This window comes from Eriocheir sinensis, chromosome 13, assembly GCF_024679095.1.
Source record: "Eriocheir sinensis breed Jianghai 21 chromosome 13, ASM2467909v1, whole genome shotgun sequence".
Lineage (NCBI taxonomy): Eukaryota > Metazoa > Arthropoda > Malacostraca > Decapoda > Varunidae > Eriocheir > Eriocheir sinensis.
This window is the reverse complement of record NC_066521.1, coordinates 9311048-9333491: the sequence shown is the minus strand read 5'-3', so window position 1 is coordinate 9333491 and position 22444 is coordinate 9311048. Positions and strand designations below refer to the sequence as shown.

Sequence of the window (22444 nt, the reverse complement as noted above, 5' to 3'; positions counted from 1 at the left end):
TCTTCCTTTCTTCCTTCATTCATTCATTCTCTTTACTCTCGTTTGACCTTCCTTCCTTCCTTCCGTTCTCTTCACTCACGTTTGACCTTCCTTCCTTCCTTCCTTCCGTTCTCTTCACTCTCGTTTGACCTTCCTTCCTTCCTTCTTTCCGTTCTCTTTACTCTCGTTTGACCTTCCTTCCTTCCTTCCTTCCGTTCTCTTTACTCTCGTTTGACCTTCCTTCCTTCCTTCCTTCCGTTCTCTTTACTCTCGTTTGACCTTCCTTCCTTCCTTCCTTCCTTCCTTCCGTTCTCTTTACTTTCGTTTGACCTTCCTTCCTTCCTTCCTTCCGTTCTCTTTACTCTCGTTTGACCTTCCTTCCTTCCTTCCTTCCGTTCTCTTTACTCTCGTTTGACCTTCCTTCCTTCCTTCTTTCCGTTCTCTTTACTCTCGTTTGACCTTCCTTCCTTCCTTCCTTCCTTCCGTTCTCTTTACTCTCGTTTGACCTTCCTTCCTTCCTTCCTTTCGTTCTCTTCACTCTCGTTTGACCTTTCTTCCTTCCTTCTTTCCGTTCTCTTCACTCTCGTTTGACCTTTCTTCCTTCCTTCTTTCCGTTCTCTTTACTCTCGTTTGACCTTCCTTCCTTCCTTCTTTCCGTTCTCTTCACTCTCGTTTGACCTTTCTTCCTTCCTTCTTTCCGTTCTCTTTACTCTCGTTTGACCTTCCTTCCTTCCTTCTTTCCGTTCTCTTCACTCTCGTTTGACCTTCCTTCCTTCCGTTCTCTTTACTCTCGTTTGACCTTCCTTCCTTCCTTCCTTCCGTTCTCTTTACTTTCGTTTGACCTTCCTTCCTTCCTTCCGTTCTCTTTACTCTCGTTTGACCTTCCTTCCTTCCTTCCTTCCGTTCTCTTTACTTTCGTTTGACCTTCCTTCCTTCCTTCCGTTCTCTCTTACTTGCTTTCCTCACTAGTCCTCTTCATTTCCCTCCCTCCTTCTCCTCTTTAATCATTTCTCCTCCTCATGATTTTAGTCTTCCTACCTTTCTCTCCCCTTCCCATTTTTCCTTCGCTCCTTTCCTCCATCCTTTCTCTGTTTCCCCGTTCTTCTTTTCTTCCATCCTTCCGTCTCTTATTCATTCATTCATTCCTCGCTTGCCCCTTCCTTCCTTTCTCCCTCTTTTTTTTTCCTTCATCTAATGTCTTTCCTTTTTTTTCCTTCTGGTCTTCATTCATTTATTTCTCTCTCCTTCCTTCCGTCCTTTCTTCCTTCAGTTAGTCATTCCTCTCCCTTTCATTCCTCTTTTCCTTCGTTCCTTCCTCTCTTCCTTCCTTCGTCTCTTTCGCTGTTTATTATCCTCCTCCTCCTCCTCCTCCTCCTCCTTTAGTGGTCTGCCAATTAGGTGTTCTTCGTCTTAACAAGGCAATCAGAACTTAAGTCTTATTACAGTTAATATGAGAAATGCATCCAAGGCACCTCCACCACCATCATCATCATCATCATCATCATCATCATCATCATCATCATTAGCATTATTAACATTTCCTTCATTGATACGCCTTTATCTATCTATCTATCTATCTATCTATCTCTTCCTTACTCCTTTCCTCCCTCCCTCACTTTACACAACGGAGCCTTCTAAAAACAACTTCCTTTAACTCGTCCTTCCCTAGCTCCTTCGGCCGGCCATTTCGTATTAACGGGGCCGCGGGAGGAGCATTAAGGCGGCCATAAATGATACTCGGCGGATAATCTTCAACGGAATATCGGGAAGCGTTGATCGGGAAGTGAAGACGGCAATAAAATCGGCGGGAAAAAAAAAAAAGTCGTGTTAGAGGCAGTTCGCTCGTGGCCGGTGATGGGAGGGGGGGGAGGCTCGCGACGGTGGCCCTGTTGTTGTTGTTCTTTTCCTTGTTTTCTGTTATTTATTTGTTTATTTGTTGTTCTCTCCTATGTCTGCTGTTTACTCGCTTGTTTAATGTTCTCTTCCCTTTCTCTTGTTTTTTTGTTACTTGCTTTCTTCTTTTTCTCTTATTTTCTCCTTTATTTCTTTTTCTCTTTATTTCTTTTCCCTTTTACCTTTTTTTTCTTCTCTTATTTCCTCGTTTACTTGTTATGCTCTTCTTCTCTGTTATAGTTTTCTTTGTATTTGTATTTTCTTCTTTCGTTTCTTCCTTTCTTTCTTCAGTTCTTTCTTTTGTTCAGCATCATCTTCAGCTTCATCCTCCCTATCTTCTTTTCTCCCTCCCTTTCTTCTTTCCTATTTTTCCTATCTTCATTTTTTATCACTATTCTTTCTTTTCTCCTTCCCTTACAATCATTCACTGTGGCATCCTTCCTTCCTTTCTATCTTACTTCTTTCCTTCCCGTCTTTCCATTTTCCTTTCTCCCTTTAACTGTGTGTGTCTCCTTCTTTCCTTCCTTCTTAATAGTCCACAGTGACATTCCTCTCCTCCTCCTTAGTGTCTTCCCTCCTTCCAACTTTCCTTCCTTTCCTTCCTTCCTTCATTTCTCCATCATTGTATTCCTTTATTTCTCCTTCCCTTTCAATCATCTCGGCATCCTTCCTCTCTTTCTATCTTATTTCTTTCCTTTCTGTCTTTTTATCTTCCTTCCTTTCTTCTCTTAATCAGTCTTTTCCTCCATATTTTCTTCCTTTACAATCATCTCCACTGTCGTCCTTTTTTGTTACTTTCTTTCTTCATTTCCTTCTTTTCTCTCTTCTTCCTTTTCTTCTTTTCTTTCCTCTTTCGTTTATCAGTGTATTCCTATTTTCTTCTTTCCCTAACAGTCATCCTTACTGACATACTTCGTTTCTTTCTCCCTTTTTTCTTTGATTTCTTCCTTTCTTCGCTTGTCAATGTTTTCTTCCATTTCCCTTCCTTTTGGAGCCATTCAGAGTGACATCGTTGCTTTTTTATCTCTTTTCTCTTCCTTTCTTTCTTGTTTTGCATCTTTTTTTTCTCTCTCCGCTTCTATATTTATATCTTTTTCTCCTTCTTTCTTTCTTTCTTTCTTGTGTTGCATCCGTTTTTGTTCTCTCTCCGCTTCTATATTTATACTTTTTCTTCTTTCTTTCTTTCTTTCTTGTGTTGCATCCGTTTTTGTTCTCTCTCAGCTTCTATACTTAAACTTTTTTTCCTTCTTTCTTTCTTTCTTTCTTGTGTTGCATCCGTTTTTGTTCTCTCTCAGCTTCTATACTTAAACTTTTTTTCCTTCTTTCTTTCTTTCTTTCTTGTGTTGCATCCGTTTTTGTTCTCTCTCAGCTTCTATACTTAAACTTTTTCTCCTTCATTCTTTCTTTCTTGTTTTGCAACCGTTTTTTTTTCTCTCAGCTTCTGTACTTATCCTTTTCCTCCTTCCTCTTCTTTTCTTTCTTGTTTTGCATCCGTTTTTTTTCTCTCAGCTGCTTTTATACTTTTTCTCCTTCCTTCTTTCTTTCTTTTTCTCCCATTCTTCCTTACCTCATTCATTCTATTCTTTGCGTCCTTTTCCTAATGGGCAGTTCCTTCTTTCTACTTTCCTTTATTTCCTTCCTCCCTTCAGAACTATCTAACCACTTGCCTTTCTTCTTTTTTAGTTTCCTTCCTATATATTTACCTATTTACCTTCTTTTCCTTCTCCTATCTTCCTATAATTGCACCTACCCATCCACTCGCCTTATTTTTCTACCTACCTACCTACAAAGTTACCTTCCATACATACCCACCCATCTACCTACCCTTCTTCCTTCCTTCCTTCCTTTATCCTTCCTTCCGCCTCCCTTTCTCTTCGGCATCACTGGGTTTTTATAGGTGAACACAAACAAGGACGACAGTTTTGGGCAGAGTTAGGGACGCCGCCAATGTGCTCCGCTGCCAGACGTACGAGCAAGCTGGCGCCGGCGGGAGCTAGGACGGAAAGGAATAAAGAAAGAACGGAAGGGAAAGGGAAGGAAAATGGAGACAGCAATGGAGAAGATAGAGACAAGGTTAAAGAAGGAGGAAAGTTTCAGGAATGGGTTTAATAAAAGAAGACAGGGAGAAAAAGGTAAAGGATATGGGTTAAGAAATAGGGAGAAAACGAAGGGGAAAGGGAGGGAAATGGAGAGAAAAAGGAACGAATGGAGAAAATAGAGACAAGCTTAAAAAAGAAGGAAAGTTGCAAGAATGGGAACTGATAAAAGAAGGAAGAGGGAGAAAAAGGGTAAAGAAGGATATGGGATTTAGGATTTGTTGAATCAGAAAGGAGAAAACAAAAAGGAATAGGGAGAGGGAATTTTGAGAGGGGAAGGAAGTTAGAAGTGAAGAGAACAAGGAGGAAATGGAGGAAGAGAGAGAGAAGGAAGATGAACCATAGGAGTAATATAAAAATAGGGAATAAGAAAGAAAGGGAGATAGGGAGAAGAGAATGGAAAAAAACTTGAGGATGAAAAGGAAGTCGAGAAGGAAAGCAAAGGGAGATAGAAAACTTGAAGGGAAAAAGAGATATAGGAATGACTATGAGAAAAGAGATAAAAAGAAATAAGAAAATGGATTAAAGGATGGGAAAAGAAAAGGGAGAAAGAGATACAAAGAAATAAAGAAAGACAAGAAGGTAAGATCATTTGGTCAGGGAAAGAAAGTAAAAAAGATAGAGAAAGAGAAGCGATAAAATGATCAATTACATGACAGAAAGAAAGTAGGAAAGGAGAGAAGGAAAGGAAGCAAAGAAGATTAAGATATTTTGACCGTGAGAAAAAATATGAAAGGAAGAAGAGAAAGAAAAAGATAAATGAGAAGGAAGACTCAAAAGCGAGGAAAAAAAGTAAGGAAGAGAGAAAAGGAGGAAATGAAAGGAAGGAAAGAGGAGAAGAAGGTGTTTTGGTGTCTCGGATCCACAGGTAGACAGGTGTTAATTAGGGTGATGGACAGGTGGTGGTGGTGGTAGGGGTGGTGGTGGTGGGGGTAGGGGTGGTTGGTCATTTTGTCGTGTGTTAGTAATTACTGCTTTAGAAGAAAAGGAGAAAAAAAAGGAGAGTTTCTTTTCTGTTTTCTTTTTCCTATTTTCCTTTTCCTTTTCTTTCTTTTTTCTTTCTTTCATATATTTTTTTTCTTCTTGGTCATCATTGTCTTCATCTTGTTATTATCATTATTTCTTATTTTCCTTCTTGATTTCATTCTTTTCCTTCTAGATTTCCTTCTTTTCCTTCTTGATTTCCTTCCTTTCCTTCTTGATTTCCTTCTTTTCCTTCTTGATTTCCTCCTTTTCCTTCTTCATTTCCTTCTTTCCCTTCTTGATTTCCTCCTTTTCCTTCTTGATTTCCTTCTTTTCCTTCTTGATTTCCTTCTTTTCCAACTTGATTTTCTTCTTTTCCTTCTTGATTTCCTTCTTTTCCTTCTTGATTTCCTTCTTTTCCAACTTGATTTCCTTCTTTTCCAACTTGATTTTCTTCTCTTCCTTCTTGATTTCCTTTTTTCCAACTTGATTTCCTTCTTTTCCAACTTGATTTCCTTCCCTTCCTTCTTGATTTCCTTCTTTTCCTTCTTGATTTCCTTCTTTTCCTTCTTGATTTCCTCCTTTTCCTTCTTGATTTCCTTCTTTTCCTTCTTGATTTCCTTCTTTTCCTTCTTGATTTCCTTCTTTTCCAACTTGATTTCCTCCTTTTCCTTCTTGATTTCCTTCTTTTCCTTCTTGATTTCCTTCTTTTCCTTCTTGATTTCCTTCTTTTCCTTCTTGATTTCCTTCCCTTCCTTCTTGATTTCCTTCTTTTCCTTCTTGATTTCCTTCTTTTCCTTCTTGATTTCCTCCTTTTCCTTCTTGATTTCCTTCTTTTCCTTCTTGATTTCCTTCTTTTCCTTCTTGATTTCCTTCTTTTCCAACTTGATTTCCTTCTTTTCCTTCTTGATTTCCTTCTTTTCCTTTTTGATTTCCTTCTTTTCCAACTTGATTTCCTTCTTTTCCAACTTGATTTCCTTCTTTTCCAACTTGATTTTCTTCTTTTCCTTCTTGATTTCCTTCTTTTCCTTCTTGATTTCCTTCTTTTCCTTCTTGATTTCCTTCTTTTCCTTCTTGATTTCCTTCTTTTCCTTCTTGATTTCCTTATTTTCCTTCTTGATTTCCTTCTTTTCCTTCTTGATTTCCTTCTTTTCCTTCTTGATTTCCTTCTTTTCCTTCTTGATTTCCTTCTTTTCCTTCTTGATTTCCTTCTTTTCCTTCTTGATTTCCTTCTTTTCCTTCTTGATTTCCTTCTTTTCCAACTTGATTTCCTTCTTTTCCAACTTGATTTTCTTCTTTTCGTTCTTGATTTCCTTCTTTTTCTTCTTGACTTCCTTCTTTTCCTTTTTGATTTCCTTCCCTTCCTTTTTGATTTCCTTCTTTTCCTTCTTGATTTCCTTCCCTTCCTTTTTGATTTCCTTCTTTTCCTTCTTGATTTCCTTCTTTTCCTTCTTGATTTCCTCCTTTTCCTTCTTTTTCAACCTCATCACCACCATCGTCCATTTCCTACTGCATTTTTTTTTCTTTTTACTTCTCCTGGTCTTGGTCTTTTTCTTCATTTTCCTCTTCGTCTTCTTCTCCTTCGTCTTCCTTCATCTCTTCATAATGTTCTTCCTCCTCATCCTTTTCTCCTCACTTGCTTCTTTTTTATTCAGATTCCTTTTCGTTTTATCTTTCTCATTTAATGTCGTCCGCGGTTCCGCCAATATTGTTTTTTTTCTCCTCCGCTTGATATTTTCCCCGTTACTGATGCATTATATTTATTAGTACTGGATTATATTTCTGTGGGGAGGTGAGGAGGAGTGAGGGAGAGAGAGAGAGAGGGGGAGGGGGAGAGAGAGAAACGGGGTGGGGACAGTTCTTTCAATATATATTTCATCGCTTCAAATCATTATAACTTTTATCCCCTTTTGATATCGGTGGATTAAAAGTTTTGACACCATTAAAAAAGAATTCGAGGCTTTCGTTTATTTGAATTTTTACTTTGAAATAGATAGATATTGTTTTAACTCATTTAGGCTTCTGGAAATCGTAACCAGTATTCTTTTTAATGTTCATAATTATTGTACGTGTGGGAGCATTTACAGAGGCGAGGCTGCATAATTATACTCTACGAGGTTTTGCGTCATGTGGTAATTAAGTTTGTTTTACCTGTGCTTCGCGTGATAACCTGACGAGGCGCTGAAAATAAAAATATATACATCATGGTGGTCGTATTTTTCCGTAGATGTTTTGATACGGAAAAGGAAATTGTTAAAGCAGAAGACAGGAAGAGAAAAAGCAAAGAAGAAAGTTGGTTAAGAAATAAATATTGAAAGAAAGAAAGAGCGGAGGGAAGTGGAGACAGGAATAAAGAAGACAGAGACGAGGTTAAAGAAGAAGGAAAGTTTCGGGATTGAAAATTGATAAAAGAAGGAAGAAAACAGGGAGAAAAGGGATAAAGAAGGATATGGGTTAAGAGATAAAGAAAAAGCGGAGGGAAAAGGGAAGGGAATGTAAACTGGAATAGAGTAGTAATAGTAGTAGTAGTAGTAGTAGTAGTAGTAGTAGCAGTAGTAGTAACTATACGAGAATGGCCATAATACACTCAGTCCTCTCAAGAACCAAAAATTTAGAGAGAGAATGAAGGAGGAGAGAGGAGATATAATGAAGGAGGAGACAGTGAGGACAATGAATGAGGAGACAATGAAGAGAGAGAGAGAGAGAGAGAGAGAGAGAGAGAGAGAGAGAGCACAAGCAGTAGAAGCCGCAGCAGAAGGAGCAGCAGCAGGAGGGTCGTCGCGGCGTCTCGTGTCTCATTACCATAAACAATAATGAGAAAACAAAAACCCGCGGAAAGAAGCAGCCGTCGTGCTCGTAACACAATGGAGCACGATTATAAATTCTCTTAACCTCCATTACGCCGGGTTTTAGTGGGAGGAGGAGGAGGAGGAGGAGGAAGAACAGTAGTAATGAGATGGTGATTAGCTCTGTTTATTTCCTCACCTTGTTATTCCTATTCATGTAACATCTTGTTCATGGTTTTGTTCTTGTTATTATTATTATTCTTGCATTTTAAAGACGGACAGACAGACAAACAGACAGATTAACAGAGACAACAACAGACAGATAAACAGATAGAGACAGACAGACAGACAAACAGACATATTAACAGAGACAACAACAGAGAGATAGACAGACAAACAGACAGACAGACAAACACACAGATTAACAGAGACAACAACAGACAGATAAACAGATAGAGACAGACAGACAGACAAACAGACAGATTAACAGAGACAACAACAGACAGATAAACAGATAGAGATAGACAGACAGACAGACAGACAGATTAACAGAGACAACAACAGACAGATAAACAGATAGAGATAGACAGACAGACAAACACACAGATTAACAGAGACAACAACAGACAGATAAACAGATAGAGATAGACAGACAGACAAACAGACAGATTAACAGAGACAACAACAGACAGATAAATAGATAGAGACAGACAGACAGACAAACAGACAGAAAGACGAACAGACAAACACAGATAAAATAGATAAGTAGGTAGGTAGGCAGGTAAGTAGATAGATATATAGATAGATAGACAGCCACAGACAGAGACAGGGGCACAGACTGACAAAAATATGCAGACACACAGAGGCAGAGAGAAAGAAACACAGACAAAAAGAAATCTAGATAAAAAAATATTAATCTTCAACCTCCTCCTAACAGACAAACTGAGAGAGAAAAAGAAAGATCAAGAAAACGCGGACTTATTTTCTTCCCCTTCATTGTCTCTCCTTCATTGTCTCTCCTTCATTGTCTCTCCTCCTTCATTATCTCTCCTCCTTCATTGTCTCTCCTCCTTCATTGTCTCTCCTCCTTCATTGTCTCCCCTCCTTCATTGTCTCTCCTCCTTCATTGTCTCTCCTCCTTCATTGTCTCTCCTCCTTCATTGTCTCTCCTTCATTGTCTCTCCTTCATTATCTCTCCTCCTTCATTGTCTCTCCTCCTTCACTGTCTCTCCTCCTTCACTGTCTCTCCTCCTTCATTGTCTCCCCTCCTTCATTGTCTCTCCTCCTTCATTGTCTCTCCTCCTTCATTGTCTCCCCTCCTTCATTGTCTCTCCTCCTTCATTGTCTCTCCTCCTTCATTGTCTCTCCTCCTTCATTGTCTCTCCTCCTTCATTGTCTCCCCTCCTTCATTGTCTCTCCTCCTTCATTGTCTCCCCTCCTTCATTGTCTCTCCTCCTTCATTGTCTCCCCTCCTTCATTGTCTCCCCTCCTTCATTGTCTCTCCTCCTTCATTGTCTCTCCTCCTTCACTGTCTCTCCTCCTTCACTGTCTCTCCTCCTTCATTGTCTCCCCTCCTTCATTGTCTCTCCTCCTTCATTGTCTCTCCTCCTTCACTGGCACTCCTCCTTAACTGTATCTCCTCCTTCATTGTCTCACCTCCTTCTGTCTCCTCCTTCACTGTCTCTCCTCCTTCACTGTCTCTCCTCCTTCATTGTCTCTCCTCCTTCATTGTCTCTCCTCCTTCATTGTCTCTCCTTCATTGTCTCTCCTCCTTCATTGTCTCTCCTCCTTCATTGTCTCCCCTCCTTCATTGTCTCTCCTCCTTCATTGTCTCTCCTCCTTCATTGTCTCTCCTCCTTCATTGTCTCTCCTTCATTGTCTCTCCTCCTTCATTGTCTCTCCTTCATTGTCTCTCCTCCTTCATTGTCTCTCCTCCTTCATTGTCTCTCCTCCTTCATTGTCTCTCCTCCTTCATTGTCTCTCCTTCATTGTCTCTCCTCCTTCATTGTCTCTCCTCCTTCATTGTCTCTCCTCCTTCATTGTCTCCCCTCCTTCATTGTCTCTCCTCCTTCATTGTCTCTCCTCCTTCACTGTCTCTCCTTCGTTGCCTCTCCTCATTCATTGTCTCTCCTCCTTCATTGTCTCTCCTCCTTCACTGTCTCTCCTTCATTGTCTCTCCTCCTTCACTGTCTCTCCTTCGTTGTCTCTCCTCCTTCACTGTCTCTCCTTCATTGTCTCTCCTCCTGCATTGTCTCTCCTCCTACATTGTCTCCCCTCCTTCATTGTCTCTCCTCCTTCATTGTCTCTCCTCCTTCATTGTCTCTCCTCCTTCACTGTCTCTCCTTCGTTGTCTCTCTTCCTTCATTGTCTCTCCTCCTTCATTGTCTCTCCTCCTTCACTGTCTCTCCTCCTTCATTGTCTCTCCTCCTTCATTGTCTCTCCTCCTTCACTGTCTCTCCTTCATTGTCTCTCCTCCTTCACTGTCTCTCCTTCATTGTCTCTCCTCCTTCACTGTCTCTCCTTCATTGTCTCTCCTCCTTCACTGTCTCTCCTTCGTTGTCTCTCCTCCTTCACTGTCTCTCCTCCTTTACTGTCTCTCCTTCATTGTCTATCCTCCTTCACTGTCTCTCCTCCTTCATTGTCTCTCCTCCTTCACTGTCTCTCCTTCATTGTCTCTCCTCCTTCACTGTCTCTCCTTCGTTGTCTCTCCTCCTTCGTTTTCTCTCCTCCTTCATTGTCTCTCCTCCTTCACTGTCTCTCCTTCATTGTCTCTCCCTCCTTCATTGTCTCTCCTTCTTCATCGTCTTTCCTTCATCTTCATTGTCTCTCCTTCGTCATATTCATCGTCTCTCCTTCATCTCGCCTCTTTCATCTCCTATTCTTTATCAACTCTACTCCTTCATCATCCCTCCCCCTCATCGTCTCTTCCTTCATCATTCCTCCTCCTTCATTATATCTCCCCTCCATCTCTCCTCCTCAATCGTCTCTATTTCATCGTTTCTCCTTTATCAACTCTACTCCTTCATCATCCCTCTCCCCTCATCGTCTCGTCCTTCATCGTCTCTATCTGCACTCTTCTTTCACTGACTCCCATTTTTCATTTTTATCATTGACTCTCCTCCTTCGCCGCCTTCATCGCCTCTCCCCCCGCAGGATAGTGAACGAGACGTGGCCGCACCGCCCGCAGGTCCTGGAGGTGGAGGTGTACCACTCCCGCACGCTGCTCCACTCCGCCGTGCATCTCTACGCCGAGAGCTCCACCGGGCGGCACCTGGTGGCCGTCTCGCACACCGTGGACAACACGACAGTGCCCACCCCGCAGGACCTCGCCTACTCCGAGGTACTTGTGTTCGCGTCAGCCTGGCGGATACGCCCCCTCACCACAGCCCAATGACTTCCAATACAATTACCGTTGTTGCCATACCCAGTTTACATTAAGTACTATCCCATCATTACCAGTCCATACTTATACCCCTATACCACCTTTAGGAACATAAGACCCGCCCACCTCAACCCTACAACCACCAATCAAATGTCAGTTTTTTTATTGTTTATACTACATTAACTAGGCAAGTATGCCCTGCCCATTCCAGCCCAACTACCTTCATTAAGATTTACAGTGACTGCCATACTGTTTACATTAACTAATCATATAAGCCCCGCCCACTTCAACTCTGCAACCACCAATAAGATGTCATGTTTTGTTGCAACATTATACTTGTTCTCATTATCAATAACCCTTGCCCACGCCAACCCACCGACCACCAATAAGATTAAACCTTTCCCAGCAGCTATCAGTCATGTGGTTGCTTGTGGATTTAGCAATGCTGTATGTACAGTAGATGGGGAAGGGAGAGAGAGAGAGGCATACTTGCCAAGAGAGTTTGAAAAGAATAGGCTATGGCTTTGAAAGGTCTTGGTGATACTCGGATCTCAAAATATAAACTATCGAGCCCCGGGAATCGAACCCGGGTCTACAGAATAGAAATCGGGGCGGCAAACCATCTGAACCACTGACGTGCTATTCTGGGTCGATTAAAAGCTATCGATTTATCCCGAGAGTGAGCGGGGTCATCTTTCCTTCCTGTCCACAGTGGGGGCTGATGTGTCAGATATAGTGCCGCACAAGTAGCCCCTGGTACGGTAACCTTTTAGCTCATCAGTGGATCACTTGGTATGCCGCCCCGACTTCCATTCTGAAGGTTCGGATTTGGTTTGCGTTTCGAGACTTGATGTTTTATTTTCCGTCCTGCTCCGTGTCCTCCTCCTCCTACTCCTCCTCTTCAACATTTATATTTACCTTTAACTTCTTTTCTGTCCTTTCCTTTATGGTATTTATAAAGATGATGATGATGACTAATAATGATGAAAATAATAATGACCCCCTCTTTCTCCCTAATCTTTATCAGTCTCCCTGTCTTATCCGGTACTCGGAAAAAAATGGCACCGGAAAAAAATGGCCATTTTTTTCCGGTGCCATTTTTTCCTACATTCGTCTTATCCATCAGTACACGCGTCTCCCCCTTTTGTCCCTAAGCTAAACACACACACACACACACACACACACACACACACACACACACACACACACACACACACACACACACACACACACACACACACACACAGATAGCAAGAGAGTGCAAGGTATCGATAATGATCCTTACATCTGACGTCCCACCTGAGCCTCGCTAATGAGTACGGGCCCGCCAGGTGTGTCTCCCGTGACTGCCTCCGCTTCCGTCACCTGCCCCAGCCTTCGTTAGTGGCCACCTGCGTCCCCTGTGCACCTGTTATAGCAATATGGACCCTCTCCCATCACCCTCTTCCCACCCGGTCCCTTCTATTCAATTATCCCTATCCTCGTCTATTCTCTCCTTTCTTTTTCACCTTATTTACACCATCATCATCATATTCTTGTCTTGTATTTTTTTTAATCTCTTCCTTCACACTATTTCCCTGCATCATCTTCATTTTCTCTATCATTCTTATCCACTCTTCTTGTGTTTTTCTCTTCTCCTCCTCCTCCTCTTTCCATCTGTTCTCTTCCTTCTCTTTTTCCTTCTCTTCCTTCTTGTCACTGCCCATCAACTTTCCCTTATTCACTACTTTTATTTTTGTATGTCCCTCATCTTCCTCTTCGTCTCTCCTAATCTACTCATTCCATTCCTTTCATTATCTTCCTTTATCTCCTCTATCCTTATTTTCTCGCTTCTCTCTCCCTCTCTCCTTCATATCTTAAATCATTTTGTTCCTAGTAGTTCCTCTTTTCCTTCTTCCTCTCGCCCATATCTCCTCCACTACTTTTCCCTTCATTACATTCCCATTTTCCACTGTTTCCTGGTTCACCGCCTCCAGTAATACCTTTGTTTCGTTGTCTGTCCTTATTCTTATCTTAGCTATTTTTTCCTCTTCTTTTCGCTTTATTTTGCAGTATTGTCTTCCCATTCTCTTCCCTTTCCTTTATTATCATTATCCAATTTTCTTCTGGCGTTCTTATCTTCCTCTTTCTCTTCCTCCTATTTTATCTATCCATCAATCTCCTCTCCAGCACTTGTTTTCCTTCATTAGATTTCCCATTTTGCTTTGTTTTCTGCCTCGCCCACTCCATGAATACTTTTGTTTTGGTACACCAGCCTCCCCTCCCCTCCCCTCCCCTTTCCTCCCCTTCACCAGTACCTGTGTTTGGCCATCACGCGGCCCTTCCTCCCCTGCTGCTGGGGATTTGTGGATTTGCGTCCCCAACAAGCCTCGATCAACTACCTACCTTGCCTCCCCTCCTCCCCTTCTTCCCCTCCCCACCTTGTCCTCCCCACCTTTTAACCGTCCACCATCCCCTCCCCTTCAACGTCCACTCTTCAACCTCCTCCTGTTGCTGTGCTTTTCATCTCCCCGCTCCCCTCCCCATCTCCCCACCCTCCCCTTTCCTACCCCTCCTCCTCCTCCGCTCCCCTCATGTTGCGGTCGTTTCCATCTTTCCCCTCTTCTTATTTCTCCACCCTTCCCCTTCACATCTTTCTCCCAAATCTTCCTTCTATCTTTATCTCCCCTCCTTCATCCCATCTCCTCTTTTTCTCCCTTCAACCTTTTCTCTGGCATCGTCTTTCCTGTTCTCTTCTCTTTAACCTCCCTTAAACCTCACCTTTCGCCTTCCCATCTTCCTTCTTCCTTTCTCTCCCCTTCTTCATCGAGTCTTCAGTATCCTCTTCTTTCCTTCTTACACCTTCACCTTAGCATCACCTCCCTAGTCTCTCCTCCTCTTTTTCATCCCATTTTTCCTCCCTTTCTCCTTATCTCCCCTTGTTCATCCCGTATCCTCTTTCTCTCAAACCTTTACTCTGACATCATTTTTCCTTATTCTCTTTCCTTCTCTCTCTTCCCAAACCTCACCTTTTTCAGCTATTCCTTCATGCCATTCCTTCACCACAGGCTCAAGGGTCAATGCGATGGATAGGGACAACGAGGTCACGCCCAGGTATAGCGGATGAACCTAATTTTAACCTTCTCCTCCTCCGTCGCTTCCTCTCCCCGCCACCCTCACACTGACGCCTCTTCCAGGGTCCCCACAACTTCCGGACGATCTCCCTCAACCCCCGGCGCGGCGAGCGAGGGATGGTCATCAAGACACACGAGGGGGACTGGGCGCTGGTGACGGCGGAGTGGGCGGGGCTCTGCAACGGGGTGCCTGCAGGTCAGTGTCTGGGCCCTCCGCTGTTTTCTCCACCTCCTCAACCTTCTCCCCCTGTCATCCTCCCTCTCTCTCCTCCCTTCTCCCTCCTGTTCTTCCCCCTCTCTCATCTTATAGAGTAATGTTATATGTGTGTCTTTTTAATGGGATCTGATCTAGTGCAGGTGCTAAGAGAAATGTGTTTACTCTCATTCTCATTATTACTGTGTGTGTTTATCATAGTCTGACCTTCAAAATGATCTCAAGACAGGATTCTTTTGAAGTTTGTCCTTCCTATTACTCTTGACCTAGGCAAGGCAGAGAGAGGGGCCCCGTGTAGCGTTACAATCACCACCCATAGTAGTTTCTGTAGCTTAAAGTACTGTATTAGTCTGCTGTATCTTGTGATTACTACATTGGCTTTTATCTGTAGCCCAGTAGGTTGGTAGTGCCTCAGTTGTAAAGTGGTAATCGGTATCGCTGTACCATGACACCACTACCAGCACCACTCCTGCCGTGCTTACACCACCTGTCACCACCACCACCACCACCACCACTACTTTGACTCCCTCTACATGTACACCACCTGTCACCACCACCACCACCACCACTTCTATGACTCCCTCTACATGTACACCACCTGTCACCACCACCACCACCACTTCTATGACTCCCTCTACATGTACACCACCTGTCACCACCACCACCACCACCACTTCTATGACTCCTTCTACATGTACACCACCTGTCATCACCACCACCACCACTTCTATGACTCCCTCTACATGTACACCACCTGTCACCACCACCACCACCACCACTTCTATGACTCCCTCTACATGTACACCACCTGTCACCACCACCACCACCACCACCACTTCTATGACTCCCTCTACATGTACACCACCTGTCATCACCACCACCACCACCACTTCTATGACTCCCTCTACATGTACACCACCTGTCATCACCACCACCACCACCACCACTTCTATGACTCCCTCTACATGTACACCACCTGACACCACCACCACCACCACTCCCTCTACATGTACCACCTGTCATCACCACCACCACCACCACCACTTCTATGACTCCCTCTACATGCCACCTGTCACCACCACCACCACCACCACTTCTATGACTCCTCTACATGTACCACCTGTCATCACCACCACCACCACCACTTCTATGACTCCCTCTACATGTACACCACCTGTCACCACCACCACCACCACCACCACTTCTATGACTCCCTCTACATGTACACCACCTGTCACCACCACCACCACCACTTCTATGACTCCCTCTACATGTACACCACCTGTCACCACCACCACCACCACCACTTCTATGACTCCCTCTACATGTACACCACCTGTCACCACCACCACCACCACCACTTCTATGACTCCCTCTACATGTACACCACCTGTCACCACCACCACCACCACCACTTCTATGACTCCTTCTACATGTACACCACCTGTCACCACCACCACCACCACCACTTCTGACTCCTCTACATGTACACCACCTGTCACCACCACCACCACCACCACCACCACTTCTATGACTCCTTCTACATGTACACCACCTGTCATCACCACCACCACCACCACTTCTATGACTCCTTCTACATGTACACCACCTGTCACCACCACCACCACCACCACCACTTCTATGACTCCCTCTACATGTACACCACCTGTCACCACCACCACCACCACCACTTCTATGACTCCCTCTACATGTACACCACCTGTCATCACCACCACCACCACCACCACTTCTATGACTCCCTCTACATGTACACCACCTGTCACCACCACCACCACCACCACCACCACTTCTATGACTCCCTCTACATGTACACCACCTGTCACCACCACCACCACCACCACTTCTATGACTCCCTCTACATGTACACCACCTGTCATCACCACCACCACCACCACCACCAGTCTATGACTCCTCTACATGCACCACCTGTCACCACCACCACCACCACCACTTCTATGACTCCTCTACATGTACACCACCTGTCATCACCACCACCACCACCACCACCACCACTTCTATGACTCCCTCTACATGTACCCCACCTGTCATCACCACCACCACCACCACTTCTATGACCTCTACATGTACACCACCTGTCACCACCACCACCACCACCACTTCTATGACTCCCTCTACATGTACACCACCTGTCATCACCACCACCACCACCACCACCACCACTTCTATGACTCCCTCTACATGTACACCACCTGTCACCACCACCACCACCACTTCTATGACTCCCTCTACATGTACACCACCTGTCATCACCACCACCACCCCCACCACCACCACTTCTGTGACTCCCTCTACATGTACACACCTGTCACCACCACCACCCACCACCACCATGACTCCCTCTACATGTACACCACCTGTCACCACCACCACCACCACCACCACTTCTGACTCCCTCTACATGTACCACCTGTCACCACCACCACCACTTCTGACTCCCTCTACTACACCACCCACCACCACCACCACCACCACTTCTATGACTCCCTCTACATGTACACCACCTGCCTCCACCACCACCACCACCACCACTTCTGACTCCCTCTGTGTACACCACCTGTCACCACCACCACCACCACCACTTCTATGACTCCCTCTACTGCATGTACACCACCTGTCACCACCACCACCACCACCACTTCTATGACTCCCTCTACTACATGTACACCACCTGTCACCACCACCACCACCACCTCTACATGTACACACCACCACCACCACTTCTGACTCCTTCTACATGTACCACCGGTCACCACCACCACCACCACTTCTATGACTCCCTCTACTACATGTACACCACCTGTCATCACCACCACCACCACCACTTCTATGACTCCCTCTACTACATGTACACCACCTGTCATCACCACCACCACCACCACTTCTATGACTCCCTCTACTACATGTACACCACCTGTCACCACCACCACCACCACTTCTGACTCCTCTACATGCACCACCTGTCATCACCACCACCACCACCACTTCTATGACTCCTCTACATGTACACCACCTGTCACCACCACCACCACCACTTCTGACTCCTCTACATGTCACCTGTCACCACCACCACCACTTCTATGACTCCCTCTACATGTACACCACCTGTCACCACCACCACCACCACTTCTATGACTCCCTCTACATGTACACCACCTGTCATCACCACCACCACCACTACTATGACTACCTCTACATGTACACCACCTCTCATCACCACCACCACCACTTCTATGACTCCCTCTACATGTACACCACCTGTCCACCACCACCACCACCACATCTAATAATACTACTACATGTACACCACCTGTCATCACCACCACCACCACCACTTCTATGACTCCTTCTACATGTACACCACTTGTCACCACCACCACCACCACCACCACTTCTATGACTCCTTCTACATGTACACCACCTGTCACCACCACCACCACCACCACCACTTCTATGACTCCCTCTACACCACCTGTCATCACCACCACCACCACTTCTATGACTCCCTCTACATGTACACCACCTGTCGCCACCACCACCGCCACTTCTGACTCCTCTACATGTACACCACCTGTCATCACCACCACCACCACTTCTATGACTCCCTCTACATGTACACCACCTGTCACCACCACCACCACCACCACTTCTATGACTCCCTCTACATGTACACCACCTGTCACCACCACCACCACCACTTCTATGACTCCCTCTACATGTACACCACCTGTCACCACCACCACCACCACTTCTATGACTCCCTCTACATGTACACCACCTGTCACCACCTCCACCACCACTTCTATGACTCCCTCTACATGTACACCACCTGTCGCCACCACCACCGCCACTTCTATGACTCCCTCTACATGTACACCACCTGTCACCACCACCACCACCACCACTTCTATGACTCCCTCTACATGTACACCACCTGTCACCACCACCACCACCACCACTTCTATGACTCCTTCTACATGTACACCACCTGTCACCACCACCACCACCACCACGTCTCTGACTCCCACTACATGTACACCTGTCACCACCACCACCACCACTTCTATGACTCCCTCTACATGTACACCACCTGTCACCACCACCACCACCACCACTACTTTGACTCCCTCTACATGTACACCACCTGTCATCACCACCACCACCACCACCACTTCTATGACTCCTTCTACATGTACACCACCTGTCACCACCACCACCACCACCACTTCTATGACTCCCTCTACTGCATGTACACCACCTGTCACCACCACCACCACCACTTCTTTTACTTCTGCAACTACAACTACTAAAGGTTTCAGGGGCCGTGTTCCCCTGTTTTTCGCAATTAAAATTTTAACAAAGCGTCGGACAAGGATGTTATTTTGGCAGTGGATGTTTGAGACCTAATGGGCAAAAATATGATTTGATGTCACATGTGGATAATGAAGCACTTATATGAGTAAATTTAGGATAAACTTGGCTAAAAGTTAAAGGCGCTTTGAGCGAGGCTAGCCCCACCAACAACAAAGGTGTTGTTGGGTAGTTGGGTGGGGATGATTGCGTGAGGAAGGAAAGGTTGGGTATGGGGGAGGTTGGTGAACCAACAAGGGATGAAACCAGAAACTACTGCTCGCTTACATACATGCAGCATGTACTACCAATAGTCACATTTTCCATGTAAAGGATAAGTAATTTCCTTCGAGTAAAACAGTTTCTCCCCAACTGATAGTCCATATAAGGAACATCCATATTTACAGTAGATTAAATATTGCTACGGTGTGTGTGTGTGTGTGTGTGTGCGTGTGTGTGAAGCAGTAAGACATAATTGCTGGTTGGATGGATGATTACTCATACGCCAAAGTTAAATGTCACATCGACGTCACGAGAAGATGAGCGGGGCGGGGCTAGCCTGGCTCACAGTCCCTTTAACTTTTAGCCAAGTTTACCCTAAATTTACTCTTTTAAGTGCTTCATTATCCACATGTGACACCAAATCATATTTTTGCCCATTAGGTCGGGGTCTCAAACATCCACTGCCAAAATAACATCCTTGTCCGACGCTTTGTTAAAGTTTTATTTGCGAACGACAGGGGAACACGGCCCCTGAAACCGTTAGTACATATCTATCACCACCACAACTTCTATTACTCCTGCCACAACTACCACTACATGCACACCAACTATCACCACCACCATCACCACTACTACAGCCACTACTGCTACTACTATTGCTGCTACTTTTACACCATCTCTCATATCATAACGCAACCACCAACACCTCTACTACTACTGTTTCTACTCGTTCACCATTTATCATCACCACCGCCACCACTACTACTACTACTACTACTACTACTACTACTACTACGATCACTACTACTACTACTACTACTACTACTTGTATACCATCTCTCACCACCGACAACAGCAATAATAATACTTCTTTCACACCAAATATCACCGCCACCACCAATATCAACACCACCGCCACCACCACTTCTACACACCTAACTGGTTAACAATAGTAAACAATTTCTCTCCCTTCATCATTTGTTTTCCTGTACTACAGTGGTTCCCAACCAGGGGTCCATGGAAGAATTTCAAAGGGTCCATAGAGATTCTAATTATTTTTAAATTTATCATACTGGAGTTAGGAGACATGCGGTTCGGAATAAAATTCATACTAGTGTACATAATCCTTTAAACTGAATGCTTAAATGCTAGAATTGCTCTGCATTAGCTAACGGTACCAGGGGTGTCCAGCTCACGGCCCACGTGACAAATTTGGCCCTGGAATGGTCATGAGTGGCCCGCTTAACCTATTTCGTTGTAGGGATCCACAGGTGAGAAAGTGACTAAAAAAGGGGAACGGGACAAAAAAAAGGTTGGGAACCACTGCTCTACTACTGCCACCAGTCACCCTTTCATCACCAACACCACCATCACCATTATTTTTTCAACAAACCACCAAAACTCTCCTTTTTACCTAAACAAAATTGCTCACCCACCACCGCTACCACCACCACTACAACTACTTCTACAACCACCACCCTTTGTCACCACCAGCACCACCACCCTCACCACTCTTCCTTCAACAAACACAGCCAAAACTAGCATCCTTACCCACACAAACCATCTCACCCACCTTCATCGCCACCACCACTTCTACTACTGCTACAACTACTACTACTACTACTACTTCTACTACTACTACTACTACTACTACTATTACTACTATTACTACTACTACTACTATTACTACTACTACTACTACTACTACTACTACTACTACTACTACTATTACAACCATTACCCCTATATCCCTACCACCATCACCACTATCCTTTCAACAAACATCCAAAACGGTTAACTTTACCCACACAAACACCTCACCCACCGCCACAACTACTACTATCATCACTGCTACCACCACTACCACCACTGCTACCACCACTACCACCACTACTACACTTTTATCTCCACCACTACCATCACCATCACCACCAAACATAACCAAATCTATCATCCTGATCTACTCAAAACGACCTCACCCACTACTATTGCTACAGATTCTACGACCAGTCACTACCACCTCTACTACTACTACTACTACAACCACTAACACTACTAACACTACTACTTTTAACACCACTATCCCAACTACCACTACTTCTACCACCCCTACCACCCCTCCAACACCAGCGACACTACCTCTAACGCTACTAACGACCTCGCTAACTGCACTAACAGGCTCACTAACCCCCCAGTGTCGTCGCCTGGCGCCAGGAACCAACAGAATGGCGGGTCTGCAGGCCTCACCACCACATCCCCTTCAGGCAGGACCATGACGGGTTACCTGGATGCACTAGTAACGACCATCACCCCTGCAGGAGGAGGAGGAGGAGGCGCAGGAGGTGGAGAAGGTGGAGCAGGAGTAGGAGGAGGAGTGGAAGGGTTACTGAAAGGAGTTGTTATGATGGATGTTATAGGAGGAGATGATGGTGGAGGTGGTGGTGTTATGAAAGGAGGAGGAGGAGGAGGGGAGGAGGAGGAGTTGAATGGTTACTGAAAGGAGTTGTGATGATGCTAAAGGAGGTGGAGATGATGGTGGAGGTGGTGGTGTTATGAAAGGAGGAGGAGGAGGAGGAGGAGGAGGAGGAGGAGGAGGAGGGTTTGGTTTCGCCGATGGTTGTGTTATTATTATCATTATTATTATTATTGTCTTATCATTATTATCATTATTACTATTATTATTATCATTATTATTTTCATTACTCACGTGCGTTTCGCTTCATCTTTTCGCTGCGTGTTGCTCACTTGTCTCACAGCCTTCCTCTCCCTCCTTCCCACTCCCCCCTCTCTCTCCCTTTCCCCCTCCCCTTCCCTTCTCCTCCCTTAAAACTATCTGAGCTCCCTTTAAAAGCTTACAATTAACCTTCTTCTCCCTCTCTCCCCTCTCCTCCCCTCCCTTCCCTTCTCCTCCCTTAAATATCTAAGCTCCCTTTAAAAGCTTACAATTAACCTTCCACAAACTCCTCCCCTCACTTTTGTCCTCACCTTCTCCCTCCTCTACCCCTCTCCCTCCCACCTCCCCTTCCCATTCTCCTTCCTTAAAACTATCTGAGCTCCCTTTAAAAGATTACAATTAACCTTCCACAAACTCCTCCCCTCACTTTTGTCCTCACCTACTCCCCCCTCTCCCCCTCTCCCTCCCCCCTCCCCTTCTCCTCCCTTAAAACTATCTGAGCTCCCTTTAAAAGCTTACAATTAACCTTCCACAAACTCCTCCCCTCACTTTTGTCCTCACCTACTCCCTCCTCTCCCCCTCCCCCTCTCCCCCTTATCCCTTAAACTCTTACTGACCCTCTTAAAAAGCTTACAATTTATCTTTCATCAACTCCTCCCCTCTTATGTCCCTTCACTCTCCCTCTCTCCCCCCTTTCCTCCTTCTCATAATCCCGTAACCTTCCCGTCCCCCT

At 44.8% G+C, this 22444-nt stretch overlaps 1 protein-coding gene across 2 annotated transcripts in view; it reads left to right on the top strand.

Moving 5' to 3' along the window:
• LOC126997949 (uncharacterized) overlaps positions 1 to 22444 on the top strand; it is a 155839-nt gene that overhangs the window by 121794 nt on the left and 11601 nt on the right. Inside the window, exons 10-12 of one of the 2 annotated variants that reach the window (XM_050859205.1) lie at positions 10871 to 11057; positions 14276 to 14408; positions 21233 to 21301. In XM_050859205.1, coding sequence (XP_050715162.1) covers positions 10871 to 11057; positions 14276 to 14408; positions 21233 to 21301 — 389 coding nt within the window. The remainder of the gene's footprint in view (positions 1 to 10870; positions 11058 to 14275; positions 14409 to 21232; positions 21302 to 22444) is intronic. The other variant, XM_050859206.1, reaches the window with a different exon arrangement.